This window comes from Salvia splendens, chromosome 12 (assembly GCF_004379255.2).
Source record: "Salvia splendens isolate huo1 chromosome 12, SspV2, whole genome shotgun sequence".
NCBI lineage: Eukaryota > Viridiplantae > Streptophyta > Magnoliopsida > Lamiales > Lamiaceae > Salvia > Salvia splendens.
This window is the reverse complement of record NC_056043.1, coordinates 10,263,649-10,287,481: the sequence shown is the minus strand read 5'-3', so window position 1 is coordinate 10,287,481 and position 23,833 is coordinate 10,263,649. Positions and strand designations below refer to the sequence as shown.

The 23,833-nt window shown below is 34.0% G+C and overlaps 2 protein-coding genes and 1 long non-coding RNA gene across 7 annotated transcripts; 1 reads left to right on the top strand and 2 right to left on the bottom strand.

Moving 5' to 3' along the window:
- Positions 1 to 1,055: 1,055 nt before the first annotated feature.
- On the bottom strand, positions 1,056 to 5,560 carry LOC121758794 (agamous-like MADS-box protein AP1). The gene is made up of 8 exons (XM_042154197.1): positions 5,182 to 5,560; positions 3,086 to 3,164; positions 2,874 to 2,938; positions 2,678 to 2,777; positions 2,524 to 2,565; positions 1,696 to 1,737; positions 1,498 to 1,613; positions 1,056 to 1,416 (listed from the first exon to the last, which is right to left on the bottom strand). The coding sequence occupies exons 1-8, from the start codon at positions 5,364 to 5,366 to the stop codon at positions 1,317 to 1,319; spliced, it is 729 nt and encodes a 242-aa protein (XP_042010131.1). The 5' UTR covers positions 5,367 to 5,560; the 3' UTR covers positions 1,056 to 1,316.
- Positions 5,561 to 17,867: 12,307 nt separating this feature from the next.
- Positions 17,868 to 22,759, bottom strand: LOC121758792 (MADS-box protein 04g005320-like). 5 transcript variants are annotated; one of them, XM_042154192.1, is made up of 9 exons: positions 22,445 to 22,759; positions 19,797 to 19,878; positions 19,541 to 19,602; positions 19,280 to 19,379; positions 19,039 to 19,080; positions 18,885 to 18,926; positions 18,628 to 18,740; positions 18,466 to 18,515; positions 17,868 to 18,154 (listed from the first exon to the last, which is right to left on the bottom strand). In XM_042154192.1, exons 1-9 carry the CDS (start codon positions 22,627 to 22,629, stop codon positions 18,072 to 18,074), a joined length of 759 nt encoding a protein of 252 aa, XP_042010126.1. In that variant the 5' UTR covers positions 22,630 to 22,759; the 3' UTR covers positions 17,868 to 18,071. The 5 variants fall into 5 exon arrangements, with proteins under 5 accessions (XP_042010126.1, XP_042010127.1, XP_042010128.1 ...); XM_042154193.1 differs by having other exon boundaries at positions 18,466 to 18,512; XM_042154194.1 differs by having other exon boundaries at positions 18,628 to 18,737.
- On the top strand, positions 22,456 to 23,571 carry LOC121758795. Its single transcript, XR_006041559.1, has 2 exons — positions 22,456 to 22,570; positions 23,276 to 23,571. It is a non-coding gene; the product is annotated as an uncharacterized LOC121758795 (long non-coding RNA).
- Positions 23,572 to 23,833: the final 262 nt, after the last annotated feature.

Sequence of the window (23,833 nt, the reverse complement as noted above, 5' to 3'; positions counted from 1 at the left end):
TTTTAGGTCATGCTTTGTTAGCATGACCTAAAAATTACCTAATTATGACCTAAAAGTGACCTAATTATGATATTGTTCTGCGTTTCTGTATTTAAATCTAGTTTTGCATAGATCAAAACCCTATATATATATATATATATATATATATATATATATAACTATATATACATAGTAGGAGTATGGGGAGTGATCAATTGTTAACTCAACTTTTAATTGCTAACTACAACTAATTTTAAACCATAAGATTTGTAGAGATTTAGTGGTCAATAAATTACCATGTGTAATTTTGTTTTATTATTATTTAAATTTAAAAAGATTATAAAACTACCAAAATTAGGGTTTTGGATTAAAATATCAATATAGCGTATTAAACATATCAATACGATTCATTGAATATGTCAACACAATTTAGCATTGACATTGTATATGTATTATGTTGACATATTATGATAGCTACATTGACTTTTTGAAAAATATGAAAATCCAAGATATTTTTTTAAAATTTTGACATCGAAATATATCCAAGTGAGATCTCATTTGAATCCTTATAAAAATATTTTTAATTTGATATATGTTGTGTAAAAAAATAATTTAAATTGAGATAGTTATAATTATATAAAGTTTTCAGATATTTTTTGAAAGTTAGTTATAACTAACTTTTGGTTAATTGACATTAATACCCTTAATTGACATTTTCTATGCATTGTATTGATATTCATGGATGAATGATCTTGTGCCTTGATTTCATGATCCAATATCTACCGTTTAGTAGTAGTTAGCAATTTAGGGGTGAGTTAACAATATAACACGCCCCGTAGGGATATACTATTTTCCTTCTGTCCCATTAAAAATAAAACGTTTTCCTTTTTGGGTTATCCCATTATAAAATAAAATGTTTTCTAAAATGAAAATATCACCATCTTTACTTTTTCCTTTTTGGGTTATCCCATTAAAAATAAAATGCTTCTAAAATGAAATATCATCATCTTTACTTTTTCCTTTTCTCTTACTTTATTCTCTATTCATTAACTCACCAAACAAAACTACATAAAATCTAATGCCAAAAATTTAACGTTTCATATTTAATGGGTGGAAGGAGTACAAATTACACAAATTATATTATACTCAAGAATCACAGTGAGTTATTCTATTGATTACAGTTGGGCTGTAGAACCTATGCCGACCCACACATGAAATAACTCATGGTATACACTCACAATGTAATAACAACAGCAACATACATACATATATAATGCACCATCTTATTCTCACCAAGATTACTATCAAATCCCCGTGAACAAGAACCGCGATTGATTTCACGCAGCAAAGCATCCCAGATGACATGAGTGGAGTGAATCAAGAGCGAGGTCCAGCTCGTTCCTTCTCGCCTCAGATTCTTCATTGTACGTGTTGCCTCTGCATCAACGACGTATGAGAAGAGGTCTTGGTAGATTTGTATTTGCCAAATTGTAAACTTTGTTTGAGAAATTAATTTACCCCATGTTTACGCAAGGAAGTTGAGATGCCATGAGGTATTGAGGTTGTGTGTTTGTGGTGGGATTTTGCTGCTCCCATTGTGTCTGATGTACCAGTTCCTTTTCCTTGTCTTTGATCTATGTCACGTAACACCTATACTTAATGGGGATTCCTCACCACTAGAGAAAGAGAGAGAGATCAGAGAGAGAGATATGTCACCTTTTTTGCAAGCATGCTGTTTTGCTCTTGGATAGCCTTCTCCTGAAATTATTCAGTGAAAGAAACAGCAAGAGAAGTTGATATTATACATTTAATTATTTTGGAAAAAAGTAAAAAACCCTTACGTACATTTTAGTTGTTGTAATTATGACTTTTTCATAGTAATCAACTTATATAAGTCATTAAAGACTCTTTATTTTTAGCAGCTTAATAATAAGCTCTAAAAGAATTTCATAAAATATAATTACACACTACTCCCTCCATTCATGATTAGATGTCTCATGTATGACCGGCACGAGTTTTAACAAATTGTTTACTTTATAAAGTAAAGTGGGTAGAAAAAATTAATGGAATGTGGTGCCTACTTTTATATATTGGTTTTATAATAAAATGTTAGTGGAATGAGTTAGCGGAATGTATGGTCATTTACCAAAGTGAAATGGACATTTATTGGCGGACGGATGAAAAAAGGAAAAATGAGACATTTAATGGCAGACGGGAGTATATACTATAAACAAATGAGGCGCATTAGACTTCTTCAATGGCTGCAAATTATTTATATGCATAATGCATGTCAAGAAACCTATAAATACAAGTGTTTTTGGAGTAGTAGCTAATGTAACACAAATGGAATGCATGTATGCATATTTCCCACTCATAAAATTTAATGTTGCATTCATGTCAGTTCACATTTCATTACTAAAATTGCATATTATGTAAATAATGAAGTGAAATATAAGATAGTACTACTGTATAACATAAAGAAAAACTGAATCAACTTAGGTTCACATATCGATAAGTAATGCACGTGGTGTGGAAGGGACAAACCTTCTTCTGCAACTCCGATATTGAATCAAACAAGAGCTGATTCTGCAGATATTTAAGATCGATCACATTAGTGGTTGATGTTTGCAATAAAAATTTTTTAAAAAAAAGAAGCAAAACCAGGTATGTGTGTGTGTTTGTGCAAGATATAGTATACTTTTCGTGATCGGATGTTCTTAAGAGCACTGTCGAGTTGTTGCTCCATGTTCTGCAGATCTTTCACGCTCATCGCGTCCAGATCTTCGCCCATGTAGTGCCTGACCAATTAAGCATATTTGTTTGAAAAAGGCATGCAAAAACCACAAGAAAGCACTAATCACAAATTTGTGTGGGTTAATTAACAACTACTTTACCTTTGATTTCTTTGCAAGAGCTCAATTCTTGCCTTAACTTTGCTGTGTTCGATGGTCCAATTAACCTGCAATGCCACATAAAGTTATGGCTGCCCTTTTGAGTTTATATATACACTCAATTTTATTCAAACAATTACTTAGGAGATTAAGTGAATTACTAAACAACACGAGAAATTCAATTGCAATGCCATGAAAATAGTAAGAGCGCTTACAGGCGACTCAGGCTCATTAGCAATTAACTGTCTTTCTGCAAACGAGTATCTTTCATACTTCTCCAAAATATTATCCATACTGTTTCAATTTTCATCAAATCAATGTCAATCAATTAATGTACAATCTTTACTACCGTACCAGCAAAGCAAAGATGAACAAGGAGACGGAAGAAAACGTAGTAAAGGTTTTAAAAATTAGAAGAAAAAAACAAAAAAGAACATTGGTTTTGTGCCGTATAAATATTTGCAATATGATTGCCACTATTTAAGAGATTTTCTCTTTTATTTTTCTTTTTTTCAAAGTGACTTTCTACCTGGCGTCTATATGAGATAAATAATTTTGAAAGGTTAAGTAAAACTTATCTTTAAATTGGAAAACTTATTCATAGCCAAACTTTTCTTGATGCATAATGCCTCAAATATATTCCTAGAATCGATCATGACAATAGAAGAAATTGTAACCTCAGCGTAACCTAGTTTATTTAAGACATAAATTCCATATCATAATATGAGAAACATCGTTGAGATTAAGGTGAGTTGAAAATTCTTAAAACATAAAATATTTAAGAGCTTTGGCATGTTATAGATTTTTTTTCTTTATACATGGGAGTGTTGTCCATAGCTAGCTTACAATTATCTATACACAATAGATCACAAAACTAGTACGTTCATTCAACTACTTTTATCCGCAATATTTGTTTAATGGCATTGTAAATTACATGTAGTGAAGCAAAATAATTACTTCATCTGTTTCATAGTACTGGAGTCATTTTTGCCATTTTGGGATATTCCATAGTAAAGGAGTCATTTTCTTTTTTAATAAAAGTCAACACATTTCTGCTCACTTACTTTACTCTCTCTTACTTTGTTATCTCTTCATCTCTCTATCTTTTTCATTTCCTACTTTATTCTTCCATTACTTAACTCACTTAACATATTTTTTTCTTAAATCACATACCGAAAAGAAAGGTCTCCACTACCGCGGAACGGAGTGAGTATAAAACAAGAAAAATGTAGTATAACATACAGTTAAACACATCTTCTCCACCTCCATAATCAACAAAACCATGAATAATCAAAAGTATTTTAAAATATTTTACACTCAATTATTATATAAATAAGACCGGAAATATGAAAGATTTACTAAGTTATTATATAGTCCTCCCTTCTATATCTCTCTACCTGTGTATAAAAACCCATGTACTCACATTGCTTCTAGCTAGCTACCTAGCTAGTCAGTTATTCTGTGAATAATATAGATATCCAGAAAGTTTATAAAAAATGAGCAATCAATATAACTGACGTTTACCCTATATTATATAGACGTAATATTTATTTTGCAAAAAAATTCTAGTATTCAACATAAATAAGTGAGGCACAAAGAGAATCTAAACCAATTTTTTCTGAAGCATTTTTGTTTCGAACAAATGAAACTGCTCTTTTCAAGTATAATCGCGAGAAATTATTAGTGTTAATTGTTTCAAATTTTCCATAGAAATCAACCAAATCATCAATTCTTCTCTCGTGGCTAGGTCTAGAAATTTCCTACACCCTAGAATCTATCTACACAAAACTCGAAACAAAGCATAAAGAAACATAAATAGTCAGAAAATGTGACAACTTTCGATAAAATTGAAATTGAAATCATACTAGTAAAATGCAGAGAAAAAACCCTTGTATAAACGTGTTTGAAATGCCATATTTTAGGTGTCAGCACCATGACAAGAAGGCTAGTTCTATTCTATTCATGTGTATCCACCCTACACAAAAAACCTACACATAGTTATTACACAAAATTTAAAATTCATCTTGCAATTTTAATCAAGCACATAGTTATTACACAACTTATGCCCAGATTCAAGAACTCAATCCCCACAAATGAATAAAGGAGATTAATCATCTATAAAAATAATAAATAAAAAAGAAATAGGAAACCAAACCTAAAACTTGGAAAAACCAAGCAAACAAAATCAAGATCCAAACTTTATAGTTGAACAAACAAAAACCCTGATTTAATAAAGAAAAAAATGAAAAGCCCAAATTCAAGAAACAGGAGATCTCAAATAATAATGAAAAAGAAATGTGTAAGCACTGACCAAGAATCAGTGGAATACTCAAAGAGCTTCCCCTTGTGAGAGAAAACAATTAGCGCCACCTCAGCATCGCAGAGCACAGAGATCTCATTTGCTTTCTTCAGCAAACCAGCCCTCCTCTTGGAGAAGGTAACCTGCCTGTTGATCTTGTTCTCTATCCTCCTCAACTGCACCTTTCCTCTACCCATTCTTAATTTCTCTCTCTCTCTCTCTTGCTCCTTAATTGGTCCCAAGACCTAAAATGGAAAACCTGGGATGCAGGAAATTATTATTCCAACTGATTTATTTTGGAGTTTTAGTTATTGCTCTCTTGGTAAAACAAATTGAGGTGGAGAGATGCCCTCAATTTATCTTATTACGGTTTTTGTTTCCACTTTTTAAATTTTTTTTTTTCAATCCCACCAGTTGAATTGGATCGATTTTTATTGCATTTTGGGTGAAAAAAAGGAAACGGTGGCGCATTCCAGATGTATTGTATAAGAGGTAATTGTAAAATGCTGTCTCATAAAGAGGGTACATTAGAGCATCTCCAATGGCGGACGTCCGGTCGGACGTCGCGACGGGCGACCGGGACGTCCGCCATTGTGGCGTTTAGGTCGGATACGGACGTCCCGTGAGGACGTTGGGTGTCCTCGGACGTCCCGGTGACGGGCAGGCGGACGTCCGCCACTGTGGCAAGGGTCGGACGTCCCGGTCGGACGTCCGGAAATTATTATTAAAAAAAAAACTCTATATATACGGCTCGTTGAACTTCATTTCAACGCGGAGTGAGCCGGGGATGTTGGATTATGTATTTTTCTTTTTTCGAATGACTATGTATTTTGCTTTTTTCTAACTATGTTTTTTTTTATGTTTTATGAATATGTATTTTTGCCCGTATTTTACTTTTCCGTATTCCGTGTCAAAATTATATTTTCGTTTTTACGTAATTAAATTATTGTGATTTTTTTTTATTGCCGGATGTCCTAGTGGGAAGGGCAGACATAGGAGGTGATGTCCTAGTGACGTGGCAGTGGGATGAGAAGTCCTAGTGACGTGGCAGGAGGTGTTTTTGGGATGTCCTAGTGGATGTCATAGTGGGATGTCCGCCCACTGGAGATGCTCTTAGTTGAATGTGAGAAAACAAATTAATCCGCTACTCGAGAAAACCAGGCGGTTTTTTAAGGATTTGCTGTCAACCGCTTATTGGCTCGAGCTATTTGTCCGCTGGGATGTGTATTTACACCCTTTGACCGTACGATTATGACATCCTTGAATGCTGTACTACTGTTGATGTTTTTCACTGTTGGCGCCATTCTTTTTTTACCATATGAATTTATTTCATTTAAATTTTGAGTGAACTATATAAATTACCCTAATATTTCACTTTTGTATATAAATGGTATCTAACTTTTATTTTATATCATTTTTGGTACCTATGACAAAATTAACCCTAAGTACCAAACATGTGATTTTTTTGTTATGAAGGATATTATTGGAAATTGCAATTAAATAGAACCAAATATAAGATTTTTTTTCTTCCTTTCTTATTTCTTTTTTTCTTCTTTAGTTTATTGTTCTTTCTTTTATCTTCATTTTCTTCTTTCTTTTTAGTATTTTATCTTCCTTTCTTCTTTCTTTTTTCTCCTTAGTTTAAGTTTCCGCTTTTTTCTTTTCTCTTCTTTTTCTTCTTTCTTTTTAGTGTTTTATACATACATCTAATTACATTCATAATATAAATCAATAACAAAACACCTAATTAAATTAATTATTTAAAGTAACTAAATCAATTGAATATTTTTAATTAAATTATTTATACTCATTTTAGGGTTGAAAAACCTAACTAAAAATATTCAACTCTTTATCATTATGCAATGATGCAGTTCTATTGGACGACATCGGCGAAGTTGAAAACGGAAAGAATGCCAATTGTGGCGAAATGATTTGAAATTCATGGTTCTTGTAAAACGTGTTGACGAGTCAAACTCATTGCCTTTAGCATGACATGCAATGGATTTTGGCCATCTGACATCGCTTAAGTGGCAAAAACATCGTTTTATTGGCTTTCATTATTTTGCAGTCGGTTTTTAATCAGTAATACTTCGTCCGTCCCATAGAAATAGATCATTTACAGTTGGCTTGAGATTTAATGGGTAATTAGTAAAGTAAGATAGATATAGAAAAAATTGTTGGAATTGTGTAGTGGATGATGAGGCTCATAAATACTCCATTCGTCTGTCATTAGGAGTCTCATTTGAGTTCAGCATGGGTTTTAAGAAATATAAAGAAAAGTAGGTGAGAAAAGATAGTGGATTGTGTGACCCATTTTTATATATTAGTTTTATAATAGAATGTGAGTGGAATGAGTTAGTGGAAAGTGAGGTGTACCTACCATTTATAATAAAAGTACCGAGACTCCTAAAGGCGGACGGACTAAAATGGTAAATCGGGACTCCTAATGGCGGACGGAGGGAGTAATAAAGTAAAAGAGAAAGAGAAAAAGATTGTCATAAATGGATATGGACTATTTCTATGGGACGGACGAAAAAGGAAATATGACTTATTTCTACGGAATTTAGGAGTAATATATTTTGATTTCAAGAAATTAAAGATTTGTCTAATATCTCTACATTTCAGTTATTTTGTGGCACACGTCGTGCATACTCAATACAACAAATTAGAATTAAAATCACTACATAATGACATTGAACCAGACAGTGAAGGCGAAAAGGACAACCCGTTAAATAAAAATAATAAAAACTTTCTATCTGAGTTGAGCTTTTCATGCTGTATCAACTTATCATGTGAATTTATAACTTACCATAAAGCCAAATTACATGAACCTCTTTCACAAAATGAATTATTGAGAGACAAACCGGAAGTCATCAATTGAATAATTTCTATATATATATATCCATGAATACCCAAAAAATATGGACTGTCCTGAATATTCCTTAAAGCGGAGTCAGAATTTCCCCAAAACACATAATTTCAAATACCCAATTTTGAGCTGGAAAATATGTTTATATTTCATCTCGTCCCTTTCTGGGCATTAACTATGGTCTTCATCTATTGGTTGCACATGCTTCAGGTGTTAGGCCATTTGCCCAATTCTATGTTTGGCATTTATCTAGAAATATCTGATCAACAAAGAAGAGTAGTTAATAATAGTTCTTTCTGTTTAAGGGTTGCAAGATTTTAAGCAATTTGAATGAATTAAACCGCTACAAATCAAGAATGATACTTAATAAACTAATGATGTTTTAAAATTGATGATAATACCATATTTTCAGCAATTTGAATGAATTATTTGGGCAAGGTGCCAGCCATGTTGTCGGCAATATTATGACAATGATAACATGATGCAACCACTGTCCGACATGCTCATTGAATAAACTCTAATAATGTGTAATATCTTGCAGACAAAATAAGCGGCAAACACTTTAAATCAGGTTTTGATGAGCTCAATCTATAGATCATTTGTGAAATTCAAACTTATAACCATTTTATAACCGTCAAATTCATTATCCCGTTGACAAACACGGATTTTGCATGTTTTTAAGGGCTAGATTTGACTCGTTTAAAATTTCAATCATGCAAATTATGTTCTTAAATTGCATATGTTATACATTTGATATTTTTGATGTGTTTGTTGATAAATGATAGAAAAAGATAGAAAATGTGCAAAATAGTCAAGGTGCAGCAGCCTCAGTTCAAGCCGGTCTTCCCAGCACTGTTGAAGTCCAATCAGTAATTAGTTCATAGCATTCTCTTCGCCTTCGAAAGAGTTTCGTGTTGACACCTTGAACGTCTCAATTGGATCTGTAGAGAAAGTTATGACCATTGCGCAATGCAGTCAAAGCTGACGGAAATTTAGGCGGGAATTCAAAGAATAAAATAAATTGTTGCCCTAATCTCTCACATTTATTGTAGGGCGCGAAAATTATCAAAGCTAAACATTTTTCCACCCTATAAATACCTCTTAACCTAATTTACATTCTTCATCTCAGAGTCTCAAATCCTTCTCCATCTCTACACCTTCTTCCATCTGAGAGCCTCCAATCCTTCTCCATCTCAGAACCTCCAATCCTTTCCATCTCTATACTTCTTCCATCCCATATTCCACATATTATTCTTTGATCTTCCATTGGAGCGGAGCTCTGCAGATCCAGACAAGAGAAGACTGAAGATTGCCTAATTCAACCTTGGTTTTTGTTTTGTTTTTCTTCATGTCTAGTACTTTTTGTTGTTTTTACTTGTCTATGAGTATTAAACATCTTTTGTAGAATTTTTGGTAAACATGCTATGGTTTTGAGTTATATATTCAATTGTTTTTCCATGTTAGCTCTTGTAGTTATTTCAATTTCTCTTGTACTTATACATTTGTTTGATTGGTCATCTTATAAATGCATGTGGATTTTACTGCAATAATCGGGAGATGAATAGTCTAATTTGAAAGAGGAGAAATTGACGTCTTTGCCAATATAATCAGGAGATTTGAGCCTTTGAATGAAGCAAATTTATCTTAGGAGCTTTTAGGAGTTGTTGTCTTAGTTCTAGGAAGGACACTTCGGTTCTAAGTAGCAATCTACAAATTGTATGCTTCGGAAGAAGATATAATTTTACATCTGTGATAGTTTAGTAACTCTAGACACCGTAATTCAAGGAAGTCGTTTGGATATTAGCTTTTGATTGTGGTTCCTAAAATTCTACATTCCTTAGCCTGCTTTGTATTATTTGTTATTTATTTTTTTATATTTTATGTTATTTGTTTATTTCTTTCTGTCTAGTTTAAGTTATAACCCAAAAATCATGTGTCTCTAAATAGTATATGACGCTTAGTATATGATAGTCAGTTGCAATTTTATTCTCTGTGTTCGATATCCCGGCACTGACCTTTTGCTATACTAAATCTACCATGTAACTTGCAGGTATTTTTAGTGCTAATAAATAGTGCATCACCCGTACTAATATTAGGGTTGGTCACAACACCAATCTAGAACATGAACGAAACATGTTAACATACCATCCCCAACAAAATGGGAAGATGGTAAATGATAGAAATCCAAGCAGGGGGTAAAGTGATGAATAGGGGTGAGAAAAAACCGAAAACCGAATATCCGAACCGAACCAAACAGAAAATATACAATTCGGTTCGTTTTTTCGGTTATTCGGTTCGGTTCGGTTCGGTTTCAAAATTTTGAAAATTTCGGTTTTTCGGTTCGGTTCGGACGAAAAAAATCCGAAAAACCGAATTTTATTTAATACAATAATATTATATATGTTTTTTTATGGAATATAAATATATACTCCCAAATCTGTAACCCTAATCTCTCGTTCTCCACTCTCCCAAATCTCTCGTTCTCTCCAAGCCAACAAGCCTCCAACCCATCTCCTATCTCTAACCTTCCCGCCGCCTCCGCCCTCCATCCATCCACGCCGCCTCCGCCCTCCAGCCGTGCAGCCCGTGCTCCATCTCGTCTCCTCCAGCCGTGCTCCAGCCCTCCAGCGGTCGCCTCCGCCCTCCAGCCATCCACACCGCCTCCATAAGAAGGTAACAACTCAACTCATCTTTTTAATTCCTATTTAATTTGTTAAGAAATTGCACTAGGATATTTTATTTAAGTTTGTGTATTTCTGTGAACAATTAAAATAAGTCCAAAGTTCTTGTATTTAGAGTTTAATCATTTGTAAATAAATATTAAAATAATGTGTAAGTTAATATTTATTTACAAATGATTAAACTCTTGAATTTGTTTAATTTTCTCAATTCTACTTTCATATTTGAAAATGAGTATCGAAAGTATATGTATTAATCAGATATGCAAATAGTGAAGCTGCATTCATATGGTGAAATTGAGAATTATGATTCTAATCAACCAGATCTGCCGTCCATGCCTCATATTTTAAAATTTTTGATATTTCAATTTTTTAAACTCCTCTGCCTTTAAGTCTTTATTACCATTTTTTTAGGAAATTCATGAATTCTCTGTCTCATTATCAATAACTTATGTGATTATTTTGTTTTTCAGATTTAACTATGGACAAAAGTTTGCACCAGCAAGAATGTAATTAAAACTTGGAAGATATTGAAGATTGAAGACTTGTAGTTAAATCTCAATTAGTTGTTGAAACTTAGAAGTTGGAAGCACTGAAGACTTGAATAAACTGTAGCCTAAAACTTATTATTTGTGTTGGGTGATGGATGTTAATCATGTTATGCTTTTTTTTGTTTTTCGGTTTTCGATTTTTCTATTTTTCGGTTTCGGTTCGGTTTCAATTTTCACATAAATTCAGTTTTACGGGTTCGGTTTGGTTTGGGCAAAATACCGAATCTAACCCGAATGCACACCCCTAGTGATGAACAATTTATTAGCATTAAGAATAACTGCAAGTATACAATATCTAATATAGCTAAAGATAAGCACATAGTTTCGAACACGGAGAAAGTTTACAAATTGGCTACCACATATTCGATCACATATAGTACTATTTAGAAAAATAGGAGTATGATTTTTTTATGAATTCACTAAAATTAATGAAAAATAGGAGTATGATTTTTTTATGAATTCACTAAAATTAACAGCAATCAAATTAAATAGAGTAAATGACAGACAACAATTAAATAGTGATTGAAATTCAGAGGAGACAAGAGAAAGAGAATTATGAGGATATGATTTCACTACTTCAGTGTATTCAAAATACAATTATGATATCCAAACATGACTACATGGTTACTTAGGTGAGTCACATAATTATTCTTGTTGACCCGTAAAGTTAGATTACTAATATTAAGTTTGACAATCTTAGCTAATACTCCCTCCGCCCACGTTACTTGAGACGTTTATTTACGCCACGAGGTTTAAGAAAGTTGTGTTTAGTGAGTTAAATAAAGTAAAATAAAGTAAAAGAGAGAATAAAGTAAAAGAAAAGATATAATAGAGGTGATTAGATGTTTTGTTTTTAACCAAAAAGAGAAATTACTCAAGTAACTTGAGGCAACCCAAAATTAAATACGACTCAAGTAACTTGCGACAGAGAGAGTAACTCTCATAAAACCCTTCAGCTTAAGTTTAGCTTTTCTTGGGATATTAACTATAGTGTCATCAATTCTGATTAAACATACAAATCCTCTTTCGATTCCCCCACATGCCATTAAATCATCTTAGTTGTTTGTCAGAAAACCAGAAGCATTATTTCATAGAATTGAACGAAATTGTCTTGGATATCAAAAATTGAAATTAAGTAAACATGAAACAGTTAGTCTCAATCTCTATAATTCAACGAATTAGTTCCTCATATACGAGGTAACAAAATCCATAATAAAAAAAGGGCAAACATTAAACAATCAATTAACAAAATTCATATGGAATGAATCCTGAAGTCTTCGTCTTCTCTTCTTGCCTTATTCCAATCTCCAAGGATGAATAGTGAATAATTAAGTATGGAACGAAAGTTGCAATCATGGAGAGAGAATTCTGAACTTAAAAACTAGACCTATGTATGAAGCACCATGGAGAGTATTTATAGACTTGAAAGTTCCTCCTCTGATTAGGTAACTATTCTGGCTCGAAAAGGTAAGTTTTGGGGCGAATTAGGGTTGAAAACATTCGTTGCACAAACTCTGCGGACCGCTGAAAAGAAGTCAGCAGGTCGCTACTCTCGAGGTTCTCCGTGTAGCTCTCAACAGACTGCTGGTTTGGAGGTCTTAGCTCAGGCTCTAGGGTTTCTCGTAAACACTTGTCCGGGTAACTACATAAGTACATGTACGCTCGAAACAACTTTTATTATACCCCCAACATACGGACCGTGGTTGATACTCTTGAATAGTTCAAGAACTAAAATTTGTAGTTCTCTCAGTTGCAAAAGTACAATAATGCCCATTTGGGTCACAAAATATCATAAGGACAAAAAAAGTCATGAAACAATTAAAAAGAACATATAGCAATATTACATCAGAAGTTAGACCCGACTGATGATATATCTAAAGAATAGGGCCTATATATCATATTACTGCATAGTTCAGAGACTAAATTATAGCTCTCTCAAATAGAAAATTTTAGAATAAGTAGAGTAATTGAAACAGAAAAATGAAGTACTCCCCCCCTCCCACAAGAGTACGCACTCTTCCTTTTTAGGTCATCCCACAATAGTATGAACTTTCCAAATTTGCAAACTCTCGTATCTCTATTGAGGTGGGACCCATTCTCCAGGACTAACAATATTTTAATTCTTTTTTCTTTCTATCTCTCTTTTAATTAACCAATTGTGCATTAAAACTCGTGCTCTACTAAAAGTGCATACTCTTTCGGGACGGATGGAGTATTAATAATGAAACCAAAAACAATAGTATATGCCAAAGGAGATTCGAACCAGTGGCGGATACAGGTGGGGTCGAGTGGGGTCGGCCGACCCCACCACCCTGCCCCGGAGTACCGCTGGAAAGCTCCTTTCTTCGACCTCCGACTCTACGACGTTCGCGTCTCCGCCCCCACCTCCCGCAGTATGATATGAGACCTAGCAGAGAGAAAGAAAGGAACTGGGGCAGGACCAAGTCCGGAATCTGGCGGCGGCGAGATGGCAGAGGCGGCAGATGTTGAGAATGAACGAAATGTGGAGAATGAAGAAGAGACTTTCGGTTTTTTTTCAGAAGAGAGAGAAAAGAAAATGGGTTTCTCAATGTGGGTGAGGAGAGAGAAGGGAGTTGTCATTATTATTTTTTTCTCCCAATATTTACATAGGGACCTAAAAATTAGAATTAAATGGCATCGACAAAGATGCACCCATAATTTGCTAATTTGAAAAGATTACAGATCTTGAATTATGTACTACTACATCTAATTGTAAAATGGCCTTTGAAATTTTCTTTCTTAATTTATTTGTATTAATTCCCAGAAGTCCCATTAAACGTATATTCTTGTCTAATAATTTTAATTAATGTTAAGTATACCCTCCGTCTCCGAAAAGTATGAATTATTTTGTTTAGTCCGTCCTAGGTATGAATTTTCTAATGAGATGAGAGTCATTCTCCACTAACCATACTTTAAAAACTTTTTCTTTTTATTTCTCTCTTACTCTTCCAATTATCCATTAAAACTTATGCCAAACTAAATGTTCATACTCTTTGGGGACGAAGGGGGTATTTTTTTATATATATTATCACTAAATAAACTTATCTTAAATATACCCATACTTATAATATGAAGTAAATATTTCTTAATTTCTTCTAATTTCAGTTTTAAAATTTAAACTTTCAACCACCTTATTCATATTCAAATTATTTTTAATTTTTAAAAAAATTTGGAATGTGACAGAAAAAAGTACACTCATTTCATCCCACCATAAGTGACTCGTGGACGTCTCAACTATTGTAAGTCATTTTTTTCTTTAGTAAAATATAACATAAGTATCCTTTTACTTTATAAATCTAGTTGCTTTTGTACTTTAACTCTTTTTCTACTTTATTTTTTTCACTTAATTCTCTAAACATCATTTTCTTAGATTTTGCACCCAAGGGTTGCGATGAAGGGAGTAAGTTGTTTTAAGAATATCCATACTCGTATGAATTATTGATATTAAAATATATTTTTATAAAAATAAGTACTAATATAATTACAATATTTATAATATAGTTCGACCCCACGAAATTTAATTTCTGGATCCGCCATTGATTCGAACTATAGTTGGAGAGAACCCAAGACCCAAGCGCGAATAGTTGCACTACGAAACAAATATGCCTTTAACGATCGTTTTACAAGTCGAATAAAAAGCTTCAATAAATTAAAAATTTAAAAGAGAACTCAAAAGAAATAAAACTCATAATATTATTAATCTTCAAATGTGTATCATTTTAGGCCAACAATGAGGATTTTGTACATGCAAAGAAAATCCTAAATATAAGGGAAGATATAAATTAAAGGAAATAAACTAAACGGAAATCTTAATTGATGGAAAAATAATACTATCAAAGTTGGTTAACAACTTTCTACTACTTATTTTAATAAATACTAAAACAATTTAAGGAAATGTATACATCATGTATGAATTATAAAAATTCAAAGCAATGCGATATCTTAATAAGATTTGCTAAATAAATGAATTCAAGAGTATGGAATTTATTTACGTGATTATTGGATTAATCTATTATAAAGTTAAATAGTAAAAAGCAAATTCAGTCAACCTAAAAATTTGAGGAATGTAAATAATCTTAATTAATTATTAGTATTCTAAGAGCATCCAAATCCATGCTCTTGTCAAGAGCACGAATGTGTGCCCAGACCAACCTTTATTCATTTTTAATTCTCTGCTCTTCCGCAAGACCACAACACCCACATTTATACTCTTCCGCAAGAGCATGCTCAAGGGTCTCACCATTCTATTATTCAATTTAAATACTTCAATTACTAAAAACATTTTCACAATATTAAAATGCATTGAAAACACCCAAATACTATTACAAATTACTAAAAAATTAAAAATTATATAATTAAAATCCTAAAAATTACATAATTAAATTCATAATAAAAAAATTGAAATATGAATGAGAGATAATTTGATGTAAAGAATGGATGATGAATTTGGGTATTTGTAGATGATTTTGGGATAAATATTTTTTTTAAAAATAAAAAATTGGAAAAAGGGTAAAAACGGCTATATTTTTGAGAATCCGATTTTTTCTTTTTTCAGATTATTTTAGATTTTTTATGAATTAAAAAAAACTAACGGAATAAAAACGAGCCCAATCAGGAGGCGCCACATAGGCTTACTCTTCGGCACGACTGGAAGGACCACGAGAGGGGCGCGAATTCGGACCAAGTTACATTGAAGATAACCGAACCGATTGGATCAGTTAGCAAATGTCGTTGCCACTTGATCGATGCAAACTCGCTTTCGCTCGTTTCCTACCAAAGTAATTTGTAAACTCCCAATTTTGTACTACTTTAACAGTAAAGCGGCAAGTTCGGGGTCGATCCCACAGAGAAGTTGGTGTCGCGAGTGTGTGAGTAGTGAACAGGGGGTTGGCTGCTGCCATGCTTTAACTTGGGAGTTTTTAACTACTGATTTTACTTTAGGCAGAATTAAACTTGTTGACTTGCTCAAGGTAAATTTAACTACTGGGTTAAGTGAATTGCAGGCAAAAACATAACAGTAAATGCGATGATGAAAACGAAATAACTTTGATTAAACTAAAACTGAGAACAGTACAACGAGAAGTTTAAACTAAGCTAACACTTTAGGAAACTACGAAAGCAAGTAAAACCGAGAAGAATCTCGGCGGGAAACTTCAGAATACGCTGACAGATAACAAGTATTCTGTAGCGCTTCTTCAATCGTCCTTTCTAACTAAGCAACACTTTATCTAAGCTAGGCTAAGCTATCTAGAGAACTGAACTAAGCTAAACTAGACGGAAAGTAAATGATTGGATTCTTTTCTTGTAATGGCACATCCTCTATTTATAAGCTCTACTCGCCCTCCAGTTGGATAACGATCTTGACAGGGAATATTCACTCACACTGAGGATGAGCGACTCATTGATTGCTACGTGTTTTTCCTTCTAGAATGTCGACGCTTTTGAGTAACAGATTCATGACTCAGCTCCGTCCTTGCGTCTCATATGTCAGCACGTGTCCCCTTCTAGAACGTTGTCCTTCATAACAGAATGGTGCGCCACATCCAGCTCATTTCCTCACGTGCCCTTCTTCTGGACACCAGTGGTCCCTGCCTAACTGCTTGATTACTCCCCTTGATCAACTCCCCTGATTTATTGGTCTTTTCTACCGATTGTACTTGCTTGATCAGTTTGGCTTCGTTGCCTTGGTCAAGCGGCATTTCTGCACAATTAACACTTGTTTTGAGCGATAAACCAATCAAGTAGTACACATTTTACCCATAAACCGATGCATGAAATATGCCTTATCAACGGCGGTGCTCTTGCTATCGAGCACATCCTTGCCGTCGGCAAGAGCACAGCGGCGAGCATGGTACTCGCCGCGCCGACGGCACGGCGACTGCTCTTCCCCATAGCACCGCTGCGGATGCTCTAAGTATATATAATCAAACTTATTTGGAATGCATTGCGTGGTAATCAGTTGTAGCTATTTTGCATATTATGGTTCCATTACACTCATGCATGTGTGCATTCATGAAACAAAACAAAATACTAATATGTACAATTGCAAATATATATCGATGGAATTGCCCGTCCATCTGGCCATCCGGAAGAGAATAGGCAATTCTTCAAATATTTGAAAATAAAACAACAAACAAACGTAAAACTTCAGATCTAAAAATCAATTCCATTCACCATTGTTGAATCGCACGAAATTGGATATGTAAGAGACTAGAGAGGGATAGAGAGAGATAGATGGAATTATAAAGGGCTTTGAATTTTATGGTTTTGGTGCACTGTGGGCTGGGCCTAATTTGAATGAGTAGATGGGCCCATTTTATGTAAGAGACTAGAGAGGGATAGAGAGAGATAGATGGAATTATAAAGGGCTTTGAATTTTATGGTTTTGGTGCAATGTGGGCTGGGCCTAATTTGAATGAGTAGATGGGCCCATTTAACACAAATGCGAGATATTTTGCTTTTGGAATTGTCATATTTCGTTTATATTAATGAAAATAGGATTATAAGGAATAATCTCTCAATTCAATCTAGAGGTGAATTAATATTGTGAGGAACTGAACATTCATGGTGGTAAAAAATATATATATTCGTGGCCAGCCCGAGCGCATCAATTGCCCATCCCATCCAATCTTGAATATAGCTTCAAGATTGGTGCTCTAAATCAGAAAATAAATGATTATACACGGAAGTGATATTCAATTTCCTAGATAAAATAGTACTCCCTCCCTTCCGCCTTAATAGAGATGTTTTATTTTCTTTTTGCCCATCTTATCCTCGTGCCGCTCACACAACCTCCCGCCCATCCTCGCTAGTCCCTGAACCCCACAATGGGGAAGCCGCGCCTTGCCCTCCCCATTGTAAGTGCTCTAAGTCATAACCCGAACAACGAATATCATAAATCAAATTAAAATGTCAAATTCTGTTTAAAGCAAATCCCAAAAAAGGATATTCGTGAAACCAACAAATAACAGATTTCAACCCATAACGACCTAGGAATATTACAGTCTTCCACAGTATATTAGAAGTATATAATTTAGAATCTTACAGAAACAAAACATTTATAATATACCATATTGAGTTTATAAGAACAAATTCTGGTCTTATTATTAATAAGACATAGTAGTTTTCATATATATAGAGACAGATATTCATTGCATCCATTCCCACATCATCATACCATTTCCATTATCTCTCACGTTATCTGCTGCTACAATGGAGTCATGTCTGCTTAAGAATATAAAAAATAAAAAATCATTCAACTGCTCACCATCCTATTCATGATACTCAAAAAACAAAATCAAATGATAATAATAGTAGTACTAATTAAAAATTTAATTACCGGATTTCTGGTGTGTAGTTGGGATCCAGAAAGTAAGGGTGCTGGTATTGTGCGTTAAGGTCGTGTTGTAATTGCCATGTTGATTCAAGTGGTGCACTATTTCCTTCAAGCTGCTATACATCAACAACAACAAAATATTCATGCATGGTGTGCAAAAAAATTTGTTATACTACTAATCTACTATAATATTATAATGAAAGAGTCTTCAGGATTTTTCATGCTGTCAACATATGAACAGATTTTGAAAACTTAAATACCTTATTCATCAAAGCTGCATTAAGCTCCAACAAACTTCTTTCCTGCACATCAGTAAAAGTAATTGCCAAATTATTTTTAAATATCCAAAAGTAATAGTATGGAACATTGAGTGTGCCTCAATAAAATTTAATTCTCTACAAACAATATACATACCTTTTGCTGAAGATCAGAAAGCTTATCACACAAACTATGATTCTGCATTGACATAAGGTAGCCAACTTATTAGTTTGAATACAGAAAAACTTGAAGATATTAAATTTTTATATATCAAAATGTGATGGTGTTACAAAACTGGAACCAAAGGAAGTTTAAGTTTTGAAAAAAAGTAAAATAGTATATCATATCATATAGTTTCAAGTTTTAACCCTAAAATGAATAATGAACGAGTGACAACCTTCCTGGACCGTGTTTGTTTTAACGTTCCATCTAAGATATGTTCAAGTTGATCAAGCTCGTTTATGCCCAACTGTGACAAATCTTCCCCTAAAACATGCCTGATAACAAAACATTTGCAAAATTTAAACACAATAAATTAGAATTGATAATGGTTGATTAAGAATCAATTCATCAGCTCATAATTGATAAATTTTCTAAAAATCAAACTATTCATTGAACTATCAATGCATAATTTTTACCATTTTATGAAATATATTACCTCTGAGATTGTTGTAGAGCCTCAACTCTTTCCTTAAGCTTCAGATACTCTTCATAGGTATCCTGCAATGTAAAAGAGATCATGTTACTTAAATTGATTTTTCACCTAACCAATTTTCTCCTTGTATACAAATAAAATTACTACATATTTCGCTGAAGAAAGTTAACTAAAAGTTGAATTTTTATATTTCATTTGATCTAGCAATATATGATTTGAAACACAGTATGAGTCTAGGAGAGAATAGGGTGGATATTACCAGCTGATCATTATTGGGAGATTGATTTGCTTCAGTTTGACCGTAGCTACATCTGTGGTATCTCTCCACTGCCTTGGACATACTAATTAACATCAATTACGAAATTAAATCAAATGCCTAATATAAACATATCCATTTTTATGCAACTAATTATTCCCTCTCTCTCTCTCTCTCTCACACACACACACACACACATGAGAATATCCTTTTCATCATTTAGGGATTACGTCGACGTGTCAATTTCCAGTTAAGTTGTCTACTCCTACAACTAGCTAGGCCCCTCTAAAGAAATTGATTGAATTTAAAAAAAAAGTACTAATAATGTCCACAAAATAACATCTTTACACAGTCTACACTCCAGTTAGCATATAAAAGAAAAATCAAGTAATGGTAGAAAAATGCAACAAAGATGCTCCATAAATGCACATTTAAGCTCAACGAGAATTCAACTAGCAATTTATAACATAAAATCTCAAGTACTTGGAAAACTCGAGAGAGCAATCAACACAAAAAGTCAAAAACCAATGAAGTTAACTAAGGCTTGGATGTTTGCATATTAAGGTAATCGAAAAATTATTTAAAGTGTTCCTTACAAAAAACTATAGGCCTGAAATAATTTATTCATTTTTAAAAAGACTGAAAAATGAACAAAAACTACTACTCCCTTTGTCCCATTAAAAATGAAACGTTTTCCGTTTATGGTTGTCCCATTAAAAATGAAACGTTTCCTAAAATGGAAATAACTCTATCTCTACTTTTTCATCTCTCTTGCTTTACTCTCTCTTCATTAACTCACAAAACAACACTATATAAAATCATGTGCAGATTTCCAAATGTTTCATTTCAAGTGGGACGGAGGGAGTATTATTGATGTTAGTATGCCTTGAATATGTATTGTTTGCCGCTAGTCAAACGGGGGTCTCGCTATGCTATGTTTCTGTTTTGGGTCCTAATTGTTATATCGGGTCTAGCCTGTCTCGTGTGCCTATTTATATAGAAGTAGAGCACATAACTCAATAATCCGAAAACAATCTTAATACAATCTGTTCTCATTTCCTGCACGTGGACGTAGCCAACATAACGTTGGTGAACCACGTAAATCTGCGTCTCTTTATGTTTCTGTTTGTCTCGATTACACAATTACTTTATTCTATCACAATAATTGAAACCCTAATTAGACAACCAAATGGGAATTGTTTGTTCTCTCATAGCAATACTTTGGATATCGTTAGTTTTTTCAAGATTTTGGGAACCACACACAGAGATAAATTGAGAGTACAATAAGTTCAAACAAAAGAATATTTTTCCCTGATTACTTTAAACCGAAGACCAAAAAATATTGAAAAAAGTACAAAGATATTCGATTGAGAGAGTTTTTCTTTGATATTTGAGAGGATAAGATCCAATAAATAAAGAAAAAGAAGCAAAATCTTTATTCTTTTTTGCAGTTCCACCACATAGAGTAAGTATCCTTTTCCCAATTAACAAAGAAATGCATTGTTAACAGAGAATTTACCAAGATTTTCAATTTCAATTTCAATTTCAATTTCTAACTCAAGCAGTTTAACTAATGAAACATGCCATGAGCTGAGCACAGACTTAGTTTTGTTTTCATCCTTTTTAGTCAATCTTAATGAGAGTTCTGACTCAGATCTTACCAATACTGCAACTGGAAATGATTGTTCATGATCAGAAAATAATTGACACATATTCCAATCCCTCAAAATAAATATAGACTATATAACACCGATACGCCACCCTGTTGCCGTATCGCGTATCGGATACGTATCCGATACCGATACGCGACGGATACACCGTCGATACGTATCCTGGGCGTATCCGCGAGCTGGGCCGTATTGGGCCGGGAAACCTCAGATTCGATACGTATCCTTCGGCGTATCCGCGAGCTGGGCCGTATTGGGCCTTCATCCTCCTCTATCTGCAAAGATCTGAGGTTCTCCTCTTCGAAATCAACGTCCATCTCTGTCGAAGAACTTCGCAACTTTCAATTTACGAACTTCAATCCGATTTGGGAACAAAATCGACAGTTAATCGGATATGAAGAAGAAGAAGAAGAAGAAGAAAGGGGAGGCGCCGCTATTGCCTCAACTAGGGATTGAAGAAAATTGGAAATGGGAGAATGAATTGGGCAAGAAGTAGTCACGATGGAAAAGGAGTATATTTGGGGCTCATTTTTTGGGCCAATTTATTACTCCATTAACTTTGTCTAATTTTGTAACTATAAATAAATATTTTGATCAATATTATTGGTAATATGGATAAGTATAACCAAAAAATCGATGTGGTGTAATCGACCATAAAAGAAATTGACTTTAGCTTTTAATATTTTGTAATTTTATTATTTTTATTTGTATAATAACATTAGAATATCTATTTTGTAATTTATTATGCACTATTATTATTTATTAAAAAAATAGTTAAAACGTATCCGCGTATCGGGTTGTTTGGGAAAGAGCCGTATCCGCGTATCCGTATCCTTCGGATACTGATACGCGTATCCGTATCCGTGCCGCATAGAATATAGACAATTTTTTGTTACATAATAAACCAGAATTAAAAATTACTAATAATAATAATATAAAAAAGTAATGTGTGTGTGGAAGTGTTTAAGAGAGAGAGAGAGAGACCTAGAAGTGCTGCAGAACTCATATAATTTGCCTTTGGTGGAGAAGATAATGAGAGCAACCTCGGCGTCGCAGAGGACAGAGAGTTCGTAGGCCTTTTTGAGCAATCCATTTCTTCTCTTGGCGAAGGTAACCTGCCTATTTATCTTGTTCTCGATCCTCTTCACCTCTACTTTCCCTCTCCCCATCCTATCTATATATGGAATTTTGCTATACCTAATTTCAAGGGTATTTTTTTTATTTTGAATATAATATTCAAAATTGAGAGGCGGTACTGCTATATAAGAGAGAAACAGATGATGAACAATTATGGTAGTGTTTCTCTTTTTAAGATCACACTTATCTTCCTTCTCTCCTTCACTACTGCTTTCCTAGCAAGCCTACCTACTGTCTCTGCTTGTACTCCTTGGCCCCACTTCCATCCCTATTACTCCCTCCGTCCCGCACTACTTGCACTTATTTCCTTTCTGGGCGTCCCAAGTTATTTGCACTCTTTCCATTTTTAGTACTATTTACTCCCTCCGTCCTATTCAAGATGACAACATTCTTGAGTGGCACGAGATTTTAGGAAGTGTTGATAGGTGGAATAAAGTAGAGAGGAAAAAGGTAGTTGAATATTTTAATGAGGAGAGAAGAGAGAGGATGTTATTTCCAAAATTGGAAAATGGTCATCTTGATTGAGACAAACAAAAAATGAAAGGTGATCATCTTGAATGGGACGGAGGCAGTATAATGGAAAGTGGGTTAAAAAAATTAGTGGAATATGAGTCATATTTTTATATATTAGTTTTATAGTAATAAAATGTGGAGCTTCACCTGCATCCCGTCGCGCAGGGGCTCCCACTCGATTGCTGGATCTGACGGCGGCGACACCGTCTGCACCGCCTTCCTCGCCGTCACCCCCGGGAGGAGCGGGATGTTTGAGGCTATCAAATACATTCCGAAACAACTCCGCAGACGAATCGCATCGCGATATTCCACCAATTCGACTGTCCACACCGATTGCGGGCGCTGATATTCGCCTTGGATCACGCTCTCCATGTCCTCATCCGCGGTTAGGTATTTGTCGTGGTAGCTCACCATCCTGATTGATTTTGCCTTCCGGAATATATCCATTTCTTCTTTTACTACTTTTCTCTCTCTCGTACTTTCCTCTCTCTATTTTAACTCTTTAAATATCAATTTTTTAAATCTCATGTCCAAAAGAAATATTTCGCTTATCTTGGGAAGAAGGGAGTATATACAAAAGCGCTGTTTAGTTAAACTGCACCATCTCCTAATGCGGTGTTGCACTCTTTTTTGTGCGATGGTTCTTGGTCTCCTATTAGAGTTGTACACCAGTACACACTATAATAAATTTATTTTTTAAAAATTACAAACACAATTACTTAT

Coding starts and splice junctions, on each gene's coding strand:
- LOC121758792 (XM_042154192.1), bottom strand. CDS start 22,629: ATGGGGAGAGGGAAAGTAGAGGTGAAGAGGATCGAGAACAAGATAAAT. Junction 18,927..19,038: donor TTTCTGATCTTCAGCAAAAG/GTATGTATATTG, acceptor ACTGATGTGCAG/GAAAGAAGTTTGTTGGAGCT. Junction 18,155..18,465: donor CGTGAGAGATAATGGAAATG/GTATGATGATGT, acceptor GTTATGACTTAG/AGCACTTACAATGGGGAGGG.
- LOC121758794 (XM_042154197.1), bottom strand. CDS start 5,366: ATGGGTAGAGGAAAGGTGCAGTTGAGGAGGATAGAGAACAAGATCAAC. Junction 3,165..5,181: donor GAGTATTCCACTGATTCTTG/GTCAGTGCTTAC, acceptor AAATTGAAACAG/TATGGATAATATTTTGGAGA. Junction 1,614..1,695: donor ACAGCATGCTTGCAAAAAAG/GTGACATATCTC, acceptor TACGTGACATAG/ATCAAAGACAAGGAAAAGGA.